This window comes from Lampris incognitus, chromosome 9 (genome assembly GCF_029633865.1).
Source record: "Lampris incognitus isolate fLamInc1 chromosome 9, fLamInc1.hap2, whole genome shotgun sequence".
Taxonomy (NCBI): domain Eukaryota; kingdom Metazoa; phylum Chordata; class Actinopteri; order Lampriformes; family Lampridae; genus Lampris; species Lampris incognitus.
In genome coordinates, this window is record NC_079219.1 from 3,680,129 (window position 1) to 3,694,049 (window position 13,921).

Sequence of the window (13,921 nt, forward strand, 5' to 3'; positions counted from 1 at the left end):
CACATGTATAATAGCAAATATGGCCCAAATATGCCAACATGTGGGCCTTCTTTTTTTGTGGCAAAGACGCGGTGCTCTGGGCAACATGTAATCTGGATGTGACCCTGAAGTGGCCCGTGTGGTAAATGGTGAATATGGCCCAAATATCACAAAACAAATATGGGCCACCTTTGGCAAATATGTGACACATGCAGCATTGCTATGGCTTGGTCCTGGCCCAGATCTGGCAAACAGGAGCGGACCGCCCAAGTGCCGTCATTCCACACAGTATGTGGGCCGGATGAAGTGTCGGGTGAGGGACGGGTCCGGGCCACAGCAATTTTGCTATCTGGGGACGCAGGTGCACAAAGTGTCTGACACATTTTGGCCATATACATCTGTTGACAAATAAATGAATTTTATTTAAAGGTAAAATATATATATATTATTCTGTTTTTGGGATAGTGACTACATTTCCTGTGTGTTTATGGACGTCAGCGTGTCGATCCGAGTCGTTACGGTACGGTTGAATTGTTTCGTTTCGCAGGTTCTGAACGGAGAGGGAGCGTAGCAATACCCGGCAGCCCCGACCGTACCACTGCCCTTCATAAGCGACTGACCAAAGCCGAGAAAGAGATCCTGTCCCTCAAGACCAGGATAGCCTGCGAGAGGGCATCATGGGAAAGGAGGTTTGCAGAACTGCAGAGAAGACAGGAAGAATTGCGCCACCAGGTGTGTGTTTCGATGCCAAAACATCTCCATTTTGCTTCCCACCATCTAGCTCACACTTACGCAGCTGATGAACATTAGTTTACAGTCGTGCCAAACGATGTGCTGTCTTTGCACTGTACACATGCATTTGTACTCATACACAAACATATGTTTATACTGTACATATACTGATACTGCACACACATCCTTACATACACTGTCCTGGCACTGTACACGTGCATCCTAACTTGTATTGACAGAGGTGCTTATATATCCATCCAGATGACTTCCAACACCTTCTCAGATGTTACCTGTATTTCCACTGTGTAATGTGTGGAAAGCTGAGCGTTTGCGCGTCACCCAGATAGCAAAATTGCTGTGGCCCGGACCCGTCCCACACCCGACACTTCATCCGGCCCACATACCGCGTGGAATGATGGCACTGTTTGCCAGATCTGGGCCAGAACCAAGCCATAGCAATGCCGCATGTGCCACATATTTGTCAAAAGTGGCCCATATCTGTTCTGTGATATTTGGGCCATATTCACCATTTACCACACGGGGCCACTTCAGGGTCACATCCAGATCACATGTTGCCCAGAGCACCGCATCTTTGCCAAAAAAGGCCCACATTTGATTTGGTGTATTTGGGCCATATTTGCTGTTATACATGTGGGCCACTTCAGGCTCACATCCATTTTGTCAGGGCCAGAAGAAGGTCATCAGTGCTGCATCATTGCCTGAAGTGGCCCACATCCGGATGCTATCTGGTAACTGAGGCTCACTTTTTGTGAGCTGTTCTGACTCTTGTGTATGCAGTTTTGCGTCATCTGTTTTGGCGTTTAGTCAGCGTTGCACCGTACGCTGAGGTGAATTCCATGTTTGGCCTCATACTTGTTTCTAATAATTCTGTTAAAATTGAATCTGATTTTGAATTGAAATCACACCCTGCACAGTAGACCGTGTTAATGTGAAGGGAACCCGTTGAAATCACAGAATACACTCAAGGGACAACATTTATTTGATGTTTATTTTGATTTTTTTTGTTTTTCATTTTGGGCCCCATGTTCCACTGACTAGCTGTAGGCTGGGTTAAAAAAAGTACTGGAAACAACCACTAGAGCGCGCTAGAGATATTTTGGCTTCACATTTCCAAAGCACCCATGTCATCCATTTCTTATACAGCCCATTGTGTGTGTGTGTGTGTGTGTGCGTGTGCACGCAATTTCACATTCATGATCTTCAATCTGTTTTTTTCCAGTTGTTCTCAGAGACTGGAGTGTGTGTGAAGGTGGGTGGCTATGAAGAGCAAGGAGAGTCTGGGGTGGACAATGGAGAGCTGTTTGACGAGGGCTCAAGTATACCGTAGCCATCATCATAATCTGTGCACAATACTGTACTGTGCACAACACGCTTTTCTCTGGTCTTTGATTTCAGCTGCAGTTTAAACTGTTATCTTCAAATAAACAGGGAGCCCGTCGAGGCACTCGTATCAGCGCAGAGGATCTGAGGTGATGTCATCAAGAAGCGACACCTGCCCGAGCAGCTTGTCCGCCAGCCAGTTATCCTTATCATCGGCCTTTGGCTCCAGATCAGGTTCCTCAACCACCAGGTACGGCTCTTACTAGCTTGGTATGACTATGGTGTCTTTTTATCTAGAGAGGCGTCGTTACTGCCCAGATAGCAAAGAATCTTTGGCCCAAATATGGCCCACACCTGCAGTTATCTTACGGCCCACATTTAGCCTTGAATGGCGGCGCTGACTCAGGGTGAGTGTGGCTGCCTCAACACAGCCACAGGTCCACTTTATATGGCCCACATCTGGCCCACATAGTATGTGCTGTAACCCAGTCTGGCCCACATAGTATGTGCTGTAACCCAGTCTGGCCCACATAGTATGTGCTGTAACCCAGTCTGGCCCACACAACACTTGCCGTAACCCAAGTCAGGCCCGGCTTATGACATTTGGGCCACATCTGGCCCACATAGTATGTGCTGTAACCCAGTCTGGCCCACACAACACTTGCCGTAGCCCAAGTCAGGCCCTGCTTATGACATTTGGGCCACGTCTGGCCCACACAACAGCTGCCATAAGTACCAAAAGGGCCCCAGATTAGGCCCAAATGTGTCTGCTATCTGGGTGTAGGCAGCCTATATACCGTCATGTACCTGCCCTCTCTATCTTGTCACTGCACTGCTCTTATCTTGTTAGTCACCACAAAAATGGCTTATTACTTGTATTCTATACTGTCTCTCTCCTGAAAAGAAAGTATAGAAGAAGGAATTCTTCTTTTTTTTGTTTTTCCAAAAGAGCTCTCCCTGGTTCAGCGTCCTTTAGCAAATCTTTTTACACGCATGACGTCTCAGAACCACTCATTTACACACAGCCAGTCAGATCCGATCATCAAAATGAACCACGAAACCACGCCCACCATCAAAGCTTATCCCTTTCTTGTACTTGTCGCTCAAAGGTCATCTCATGAATATTGATGAGGCTAAACCGCTCCCTCGGCTCTTGGCCGTTGAGAACGGTTATGGATAAAGTTATTAAAAAAAAAAACACTGATCGTTTACAAACGAAAAAAGTGCTGCTGGATGCTTTATTAAGCCGCGTTCAGTGTTTATTGACCCGAAAAGTTAAATGTTTTCTGATTGTGTTGCAACTTTAAAAAAGCAAGAGTGAGAGATTTACAGTCGTTTACATAATAGTTAAATCCTTGAATAAATAAACAGCATTTTTCATGTACAAATAAAACATTGCTCAATGCTTCATTACGGCCTGTTCAGTGTTTTTCAACATGAAATGTTAAATCTAGCCGCTGAGTTCGGTCCGACTTTAAATAAAAGAATGACCGTGAGGGACTGTAATTTTCATCGTTGTTAAATTACTGTATAAAAACACAATTTTGGTCATTTGCTAATTAAAAATGTTGCTGAATGTGTCATTATACTATGTTCAATGAACTTCAGTTTGAAAATTTAGATCTGGTTACTGATTTCAGTCCCACTTTATTTAAAGAGTATGAGAGACTCATCGGTGTTTTCGTCAGTGTTAAATCACTTTATATAAAAATAATGAGTAGTCATTTTCAAATAAAAGAATTGTTGAATGTTTTATTATACCCAGTTCAGTGTTGTTTTGTCACAGAAAGTTAAATCGGAGGGCTGATTTCGGTCCAACTCAATAAGTCATGTTCATCATTGCTGTTTATATGAGCTGTTTGTCACAAACTCCTCTGTCCTTCAGCATGGATTCCTGGAGGAGCTCCCCGGGTCCTCACCGCGTATTCGTGCCCCACTCCCCCATGGACCTGCAGCTGGGCCACCGGGTCAGAATCATGCTGCCGTCCGGCCGTATCAGCACGGGGACTCTCCGTTTCCTAGGGCACCTGCAAGGGGAGCCAGATATCCAGCTGGGGGTGGAGCTGGAGACGCCGGATCACGGCCAGCTAGATGGCAGCTACAGGGGGCACAGCTACTTTGAATGGTGAGTGACCCAACATTTCTGAGTAAACACAAGCTGAACAAAGTATGTCTCGGGATGTGCAGTTTGACAGAGAGTGGCGCTAAGCATGCATCAAAGCTGATCTCCACCTTTTCACCCATCTGTCCCTCAAACAAGCCGTAGCAGCCGCCGTCGCTCGTATGCCATCGGTCCAGCAATAAACTCTTCCCACCCTTGTAAAGATGGATCTTCGGACAAAAGTTAACACAGGTTACTGTAATGTATTACAAACTACATATATGGGACCAGTCGGTCCTTGTGATGTTCAGTACTGCCGGATGAAGGGGCGACTGCTAAACATTACAGCCCCCCCCCAAACAAAACAAAACAAAACAAAACAAAACAAAAACCATTACAGCCCTGGCAGTATTCTCACAAAATTCCGCGCACTTGCTCCACCCCATCCCTTATTTTCATTGGTCACAATGGACGGTGACATTTCCGTTTCCTCTCCAGTCAGCCGCGTAACGCCAGCCAATAATTAATCAGAGGAATTTAAACGACCGAGGAAATGCGTAAAACTTAAGAGAAAGTGCTTCAGTTATGGATGAATAACCGATGAAACATTTTCAGCTTTAAACTCCCAAGTGTCACCTTTAGGTCCCTAAACTGAGATTCAGTTGGGATTTTTCAAACACTTCCTTCACTACCGGATACTGAAATTTCTCCATGGGGGGGGGGGGGGGAATATTTGGATACTTCTTTAAAAGTTGGACGACTCAAGCATATCTACCACAAACTGTCGTCCTTTTCTCCATAAATTCGTGTCTGTTTTATGAAATATCATGACTGCATTATACATCCCAGACAGCATCCGGATGTGGGCCACTTCAGGCAGTGATGCGGCACTGGTGGCCTTCTTCTGGCCCTGACAAAACGGATGGGAGCCTGAAGTGGCCCGCATGTATAATAGCAAATATGGCCCAAATATGCCAAATAACATGTGGGCCTTTTCTGGCAAAGATGCGGTGCTCTGGGCAACATGTAATCTGGATGTGACCCTGAAGTGGCCCGTGTGGTAAATGGTGAATATGGCCCAAATATCACAAAACAAATATGGGCCACCTTTGGCAAATATGTGGCACATGCGGTGTTGCTATGGCTTGGTTCTGGCCCAGATCTGGCAAACAGGAGCGGACCGCCCAAGTGCCATCATGCCACACTGTATGGGGGCCGGTTGAAGTGTCGGGTGTGGGACGGGTCCGGGCCACAGCGGTTTTGCTATCTGGGGTAGCTATCCCATCTTAAAATATGAATGTAGTTCCCCCACCACAAAAAAGAAAAAAGAAAAAGAAGCCGTAGTCAAAGAAGACATGATGTCAGCGTCTCAGTGGCTAGAGAGCCATAGCTACAGGGCCCCGGGGCCTCCAGAATCCAGACATGCTATGTCTCTGCAGTTGCTGAGCTGAATATGCAAATCACGTCCTGAGGCCAAGTTTGGAGGCTCCAGTAACAACATAATGGACTCGAACAATGCGCTTCTTTGCCCCAAGTGACAACGAATTACTCCGTTTGCGGTGAAGTTGTGATTTCCTGGTTATCTTCAATTAAGTTGAGGAGAAGCGCTTATCGCCTATCGCACCGCACACACACACACATTATTATGTTCATATTTTAACCCAGTCAGCCATTTAATGTCATGTTTTGATTTTAGATTAAACTCAAAACATTTTTTTTTGTAATTTGATTTTGTGATTTCTGATTTTGTCTTACACAGCAAGCCTGGCTATGGTACCTTCGTCCCGTTCAGCAAACTACTGATGGCCTGGGAGTGACGGAAGCAAAGACGTATGTTGACTCTCGGTAAATCCATCCATCTGCCTGCTACAAGTAAACTGATTTTTAATTGTCGCTCACGCCATACAACGCCGCAGTGTGGTCAACCTGTACCGAATCTAAGTCTGATCATACAAGTAACGCGTTTTTTTTTTTTTTCAAACATGTGAACAGACACCATTTCAGCTGTCACAATAAAACGTTTGCATTTCAGTCAACCGAGTTCAGCATTCTTCTCTCGTCATAAATAGATAGAGAGAGAGAGAGAGAGAGAGAGAGAGAGAGAGAGAGAGAGAGAGAGAGAGAGAGAGAGAGAGAGAGAGAGAGAGAGAGAGAGAGAGAGAGAGAGAGAGAGAGAGAGAGAGAGAGAGAGAGAGAGAGAAATTATGTTATTCATGCCAGGCATCTTGTCAGATATCCACGGAGCGGAGATGCAAAACTTTTTTTAATGACCATCGCTGAATCCTCTGGGCTGTTTGACCTGAAGTTAGAATTTTCCTTGCAAAAATGTGGTTAAAGATCGCGAGCCGATACTAAAAGGTGTCATAAAAATACCACTATAAATCTACTACTACTACTACTTTTGGCTGCTCCCGTTAGGGGGCGCCACAGCGGATCGTCCATTTCCATTTCTTCCTGTCTTCTGTATCTTCCTCTGTCACACCAGCCACCTGCATGTCCTCCCTCACCACATCCATAAACCTCCTCTTTGGCCTTCCTCTTCTCCTCTTCCCTGGCAGCTCCATATTCAGCATCCTTCTCCCAATATACCCAGCATCTCTCCTCCACACATGTCCAAACCATCTCCATCTTGCCTCTCTTGCTTTGTCTCCAAACCGTCCAACCTGAGCTGTCCCTCTAATATACTCGTTACTAATCCTGTCCTTCTTCATCACTCCCAGTGAAAATCTTATCATCTTCAACTCTGTCACCTCCAGCTCCTCCTCCTGTCTTTTCATCAGTGCCACTGTCTCCAGACCATATAATATAGCTGGTCTCACCACCATCCTGTAAACCTTCCCTTTAATTCTTGCTGGTACCCTTCTGTCACACATCACTCCTGACACTCTTCTCCACCCACTCCACCCTGCCTGCACTCTCTTCTTCACCTCTCTTCTACACTCCCCGTTACTTTGGACAGTTGACCCCAAGTATTTAAACTCATATGCCTTCATCACCTCTACTCCTTGCATCCTCACCATTCCACTGTCCTCCCTCTCATTCACACATAGGTATTCTGTCTTGCTCCTACTGACTTTCATTCCTCTTCTCTCCAGTGCATACCTCCACCTCTCCAGGCTCTCCTCCACCTGCACCGTACTCTCGCTACAGATCACAATGTCATCCGCAAACATCATAGTCAACGGAGACTCCTGCCTGATCTTGTCCGTCAACCTGTCCATCACCATTGCAAACAAGAAAGGGCTCAGAGCCGATCCTTGATGTAATCCCACCTCCATCTTGAACCCATCTGTCATTCCAACCGCACACCTCACCACTGTCACACTTCCCTCATACATATCCTGCACCACTCCTACATACTTCTCTATAACTCCTGACTTCCTCATACAAGACCACACCTCCTCTCTTTTCTATACTTCTCCATCAACATTCTCAAAGCAAACATCACATCTGTGGTGGTCTTTCGTGGCATGAAACCATGCTGCTGCTTGCTGATCATCACCTCTCCTCTTAACCTAGCTGCTATTACTCTTTCCCATATCTTCATGCTGTGGCTGATCAACTTTATACCTCTGTAGTTGCTACAGTTCTGCACATCACCCTTATTCTTAAAAATCGATACCAGTATGCTTCTTCTCCACTCCTCAGGTATCCTCTCGCTTTCAAAAATACCACTATGAATAAATAAACTATAAATATAAATAAATATATGTATATTATTCATATTTATTAAATAAATAAATAAATAAATAAAAATATACAAATTTAAATATAAATAAAATCTATTTATATTTATTCAGATATAAATGAATAAATAAAGTCTTATAGTTGATAATCTGTCCGTGTAAAACATTTTTGTTGTCAGTGAATCTCTTAGGTACGCTAGTATTGTTCATGTGAGGCACACATTTGGAGTTGGTCTTGTTGATTTCTTTGAAAATAAAACACTCGTGTGGGGTGCTGGTAGACAAGGGAGGAAAAACTGGTCAACACGCCCACAAATGGCCAGCGGGGCTTCGCCGTGAGGAGGTACTGCCTGCAGTGGAAAACCACATCCCAAAGAGTAAAGCAGGTAGAGTGGAGCAGAGTAGAGTGGAGTTGAGCCGGTACCAGGCAGTTGAAAAGGGGCATTAGAGACTAATGACTTATGGTGTTCACTGCAGAGTAACACAAGAAGAGTCACAAAGATTGATCAGGTTTCAATAATGTGACCGTGCATGGAGGCTAGCAGCACAAACACACATGTATGCATGTATGTGCCTGTGGCGTGGTGAGGTTTCACCGCTACGGGGGCCCTTTAATTAACTGGACATCACAGTATCTGTACAGATTTCTCTCGTGACATCACACTGTATTCACAGATGTTCTCTCATATCAGTTTCGACGTGAAACGCCGCTGTTGGATGTCGTGTGCTTTGCTTTAAGTGGATTGATACAGACATCAGGCCGATAGTCGACCAAAGCGCCTTTTGTAATACTGCTTCCTGGCTAATCCAGTGGAAAGAGATCTCATCCAGTCATAACAAGGTTAGGGGCGGTCCTTCTTTTCTGCCACAGGGTGCTATGACAAATATTTTCTGGGTAAACGTTTTGTGACTGATCGTGTCATGTTAAAAGCCACATTCATTTCCTTGTGGTACATCTGAATAACTCAAAGGCGATCTATTTTAAGAACATTATCTACTCTTTGTTTCTGCTTGTAAACACAGGTAGGTCTTTGTACTGAGTGTACACAAACCTGTGAACCGCATGCACGCACACGCGCACACACACACACACACACACACACACACACACACACACACACACACACACACACACACACACACACACACACACACACATTCATACCTAGGGACATTTTTTTAGTACGGCCGATTCACCTGACCTACATGTCTTTGGACTGTGAGAGGAAACCGGAGCACCCGGAGGAAACCGACGCAGACACGGGGAGAACATGCAAACTCCACACAGACGACGACCTGGGATGACCCCCAAGGTTGGACTACCTTGGGGCTTGAACCCAGGACCTTCTTGCTGTGAGATGACTGTGCTAAACACTGCACCACCGTGCCGCTGACACAAGTCCAATCTAACCCAATTATCGAAACCGCATATTTGGAAACGAAAACAAAAGTACAAGTTAAAAGTTATCAACAAGAATGTCCAAAAATGCCAATGGTTGAATGCATTGCTGAGCTACTTCCTGGTTCAACCTGCATGAATGACCATCTTCCTTATCATAGGTAGTCATACTCCTCAACTAACTATCCAACCAGTGCAACTGAGAATTCATAGATGATGGGAAATCATATATGTAGCCTGAGACACTTGGGTTTTTTGTTGCTGAAAGGACAGGTTTAAAGATCATATTTTGTGGCACCGTAAGACTCATTGTAAATCTGTGTCTACCATGTGTCTAATCTCTGAAATGAAGCCAGTACTAAAATGTTATCAGACCCGACATGCATGATGGCAAAGACTAGGAAGACACATGTTGTAAAAAAAACAAAAACAGAATTACCCTTTAAACTTAAATTGCCATTTTAATATAATGAAACACACTATATGGACAAAAGGATTTGGACACACCTCTTAATCATTGAATTCAGGTGTTTCATTCAGACCCATTGCCACAGGTGTATAACATCAAGCAGCTAGCCGTGCAGTCTGCATTTACAAACATTTGTGAAAGAACTGGTTGTTCTGAAGAGCTCAGTGAGTTCAGGCGTGGTACTGTCATAGGATGCCACCTTTGCAATAAGTCAGTTCGTGAAATTTCTTTCCTGCTAGATATTCCACGGTCAACTGTTAAATGGTATTATTGAAAAGTGGAAGTGTTTAAGAACAACAGCAACTCAGCCATGAAGTGGCAGACCACATAAAGTCACACAGCGGGGTCAACGAGTGCTGAGGTGCATAGGACGTAAAAGTCGCCAACGCTCTCTTGACTCAATAACTGCAGAGTTCCAAACTTCCTCTGGCGTTAACATCAGCACAAAAACGGTGTGCCAGGAGCTTCATGGAATGGGTTTCCATGGCCGAGCAGCTGCATGAAAGCCTTACATCACCAAGCACAATGCCAAGCGTCAGATGGAGTGGTGTAAAGCACGCTGCCACTGGACTCTGGAGCAGTGGAAATGTGTTCTGTGGAGTGACGAATCACGCTTCTCTGTCTGGCAGTCTGATGGACGAGTCTGGGTTTGGCGGATGCCATGAGAACGTTACCTGCCTGACTGCATTGTGCAAACTGTAAAGTTTGGTGGAGGAGGGATAATGGTACGGGGTTGTTTTTCAGGGGTTGGGCTTGGCCCCTTAGTTCCAGTGAAGGGGAATCTTACTGCTTCAGCATACCAAGACATTTTGGACAATTCTATGCTTCCAACTTTGTGGGAACAGTTTGGGGAGGGCTCTTTTCTGTTCGAGCAAGACTGTGCCCCAGTGCACAAAGCAAGGTCCATTAACACATGGTTGGGTGAGATTGGTGTGGAAGAACTTGACTGGCCCACACAGAGCCCTGACCTCAACCCCAACGAACACTGTGATGAACTAGAAGGGAGATTGCGAGCCAGGTCTTCTCATCCAACATCAGTACTTGACCTCACAAATGCTCTTCTGGATGAATGGGCAAAAATTCACACAGACACACTCCAAAATCTTGTGGAAAGCCTTCCCAGAAGAGTGGAAGCTGTTATAGCTGCAAAGGGGGTGGGGGTGAGACTCCATATTAATGCCTATGGATTTAGAATAGGATGTCATAAAAGCTCCTGTAGGTGTAATGGCCAGGTTTCCCAATACTTTTGTCCATATAGTGTATATTTCAAATATGAGAGTTGTATGCTGAATATGGAGCTGCCAGGGAGGAGTAAAAGAAGAAGGCCAAAGAAGAGGTTTATGGATATGGTGAGGGAGGTCATGCAGGTGGTTGGTGTGACAGAGGAAGATGCGGTTCATCTGTGTCATCTCCCAGCATGACTTCAACCGCTGTGGCCTCCTCTACTTCGATCAGCGCTTCTCCAACCTCCTCATCTGGCTCGGTCAGCTCCACTGACTCCAACACCACAGTCTCTACTACGGCTAGAACCCCCATCTCTACAATTTTGGCTTCTCCAACTACAACCCAATCCAGGGTCAGTTCAACAGCTACTTTCAGGACAGCATCAGGATCATCTGCATCATCTTCCAGCATGGCTTCAACTGTTGCATCCTCTTCTTCCTCCACGATGCTCAGCGATGGGACTACAGGTCGGGTGGCAGCATCCATGTTCTCAGTATGTGAGGAAGCAAGACTACTTTCACAATTGATTATTTCCTTTTTTGACATCCATCCTTTTTTTTTCTAGCAGATACCATGCCTGTGGCTGCCACTCACATTACTTCCTCAACGTCTACCTCAATGGACATGGTGAGAGCTGCTGACGTTAACCTACAATCCTGGATATTTACATACAAACTAATTTCTTTCTTTCAATCGCTGAAGTATTCAAGACAATAAGCAAATCTAATCCACAAATGGCCAAATCACAAACGCTTTTGTAGTGGCTGGTTTTGGGCAAAACTTTCTGTGAAACATTATAGACATCAGCTCATAATGTTTTACCGTCTCCACCATAGTGGCTAAATGTGACAAAACAAAGGTCTTGACACATTTCAAATATTTGACAATGGAGTGAGAAGTAAATAGTAGGCTTCTTCCTTAGAATAAGGTCACATGGTTGTCACTGCAGGTGCAGACGCTTCACATTTTTGTGGCTGAACTTGCAACTTGATTTGAAACATTCATAATTCCCATATTGGTTGCCATGTTTTTGAAAACGGTACACATGCTTTCTTTGTTTTGCCTTTGCTCTGAACAGTGTAGGTGATGATGCAATACCTTCATAAGGAAGATGGTCCAGTGACCCTGTGTTGTGCTTTATTCCATCAAATTTAGAAATGCAGTCTTAGAGACTAATGATTTATGGTGTTCACAGCAGAGTAACACACTTCAGGCAGGAGTCTCTGTGGACTATGATGTTTGCGGATGACATTGTGATCTGTAGCGAGAGTAGGGTGCAGGTGGAGGAGAGCCTGGAGAGGTGGAGGTATGCACTGGAGAGAAGAGGAATGAAAGTCAGTAGGAGCAAGACAGAATACCTATGCATGAATGAGAGGGAGGACAGTGGAATGGTGAGGATGCAAGGAGTAGAGGTGACGAAGGCATATGAGTTTAGATTCTTGGGGTCAACTGTCCAAAGTAACGGGGAGTGCAGAAGGGAGGTGAAGAAGAGAGTGCAGGCAGGGTGGAGTGGGTGGAGAAGAGTGTCAGGAGTGATTTGCAACAGAAGGGTACCAGCAAGAGTTCAAGGGAACGTTTACAAGATGGTTGTGAGACCAGCTATGTTGTATGGTTTGGAGACAGTAGCACTGATGAAAAGACAGGAGATGGAGCTGGAGGTGGCAGAGCTGAAGATGTTAAAATTTTCATTGGGAGTGATGAAGAAGGACAGGATTAGGAACGAGTATATTAGAGGGACAGCTCAGGTTGGACGGTTTGGAGAGGCAGGATTGAGATGGCTTGGACATGTGTGGAGGAGAGATGCTGGGTATATTGGGAGAAGGATGCTGAATATGGAGCTGCCAGGGAAGAAGAAAAGAGGAAGACCAAAGAGGAGGTTTATGGATGTGGTGAGGGAGGTCATGCAGGTGGCTGGTGTGACAGAGGAAGATGCAGAGGACAGGAAGAGATGGAAACAGATGATCCGCTTTGGCGAACCCTAACGGGAACAGCCGAAAGTAGTAGTAGTAGTAGTAGCAGTAGTAGTAGCAGTAGTAGTAGTAGTCCTAGTGGTAGTAGTCGTAGTAGCAGACTGCAGAGTAACACAAGAAGAGTCACAAAGATTGATCAGGTCACAATAATGACCACAATAGTGACTGTGCATGGAGGCTAGCAACACAAGCACACATGTGCCTGTGGCGTGGTGAGGTTTCACCGCTACGGGGCCCTTTAATTAACTGGACATCACAGTATCTGTACAGATTTCTCTCGTAAAATCACACTGTATTCATAGATGTTCTCTCATATCAGTTTCGATGTGAAATGCTGCTGTTGGATATCGTGTGCTTTGCTTTAAGTGGATTGATAACCTACAGACATCAGGCCGATGGTCGACCAAAGCGCCTTTTGTAACACTATCCAGGGGAAAGGGAGCTCATCCAGTCATAACAAGGTTAGGGGCGGTCCTTCTTTTCTGCCACAGGGTGCTATGACAAATATTTTCTGGGTAAACGTTTTACGGCTAATCATGTCATGTTCAAATCCACATTCATTTCCTTGTGGTACATCTGAATAACTCAAAGGGGATCTGTTTGAAGAACATTATCCACTCTTTGTTTTCTGCTTATAAACACAGGTAGGTCTTTGTACTGAACCTGTGAACCGCATGAACCCACACACACACACACACACACACACACACACACACACACACACACACCGAGCACCGAGGTTGACCTCCTCCCTCTAAAGCCTGAAACTAGCAGCTTCTGATTTGTCCAAGCTTGTCTAGAAGTTTTGTTTTAAAGCTTGCGCCTCGAGACCCTTGGGCTATCCCACATTTCCAAGCAAGAAGGCTCCCCGTATGTTGTGCAACAGAAAGTTCAGCAAGATACTGTGTTTTGAGCGTTCGACCGGGTGGAGTGGGAATACCTTTTTTTAAACCCTAAACTAATTCGGCTTTGGCTCCAAATTCATTACTTGGATAGGACTTTTGGACTCTCCCCCACCCC

At 45.2% G+C, this 13,921-nt stretch overlaps 1 protein-coding gene across 1 annotated transcript; it reads left to right on the top strand.

The window, feature by feature from the left end:
* Positions 1 to 1,886: 1,886 nt before the first annotated feature.
* LOC130118682 (CAP-Gly domain-containing linker protein 4) lies at positions 1,887 to 6,173 on the top strand. The gene is made up of 4 exons (XM_056287122.1): positions 1,887 to 1,981; positions 2,161 to 2,302; positions 3,938 to 4,177; positions 5,913 to 6,173. Exons 2-4 carry the CDS (start codon positions 2,205 to 2,207, stop codon positions 5,968 to 5,970), a joined length of 396 nt encoding a protein of 131 aa, XP_056143097.1. The 5' UTR covers positions 1,887 to 1,981; positions 2,161 to 2,204; the 3' UTR covers positions 5,971 to 6,173.
* Positions 6,174 to 13,921: the final 7,748 nt, after the last annotated feature.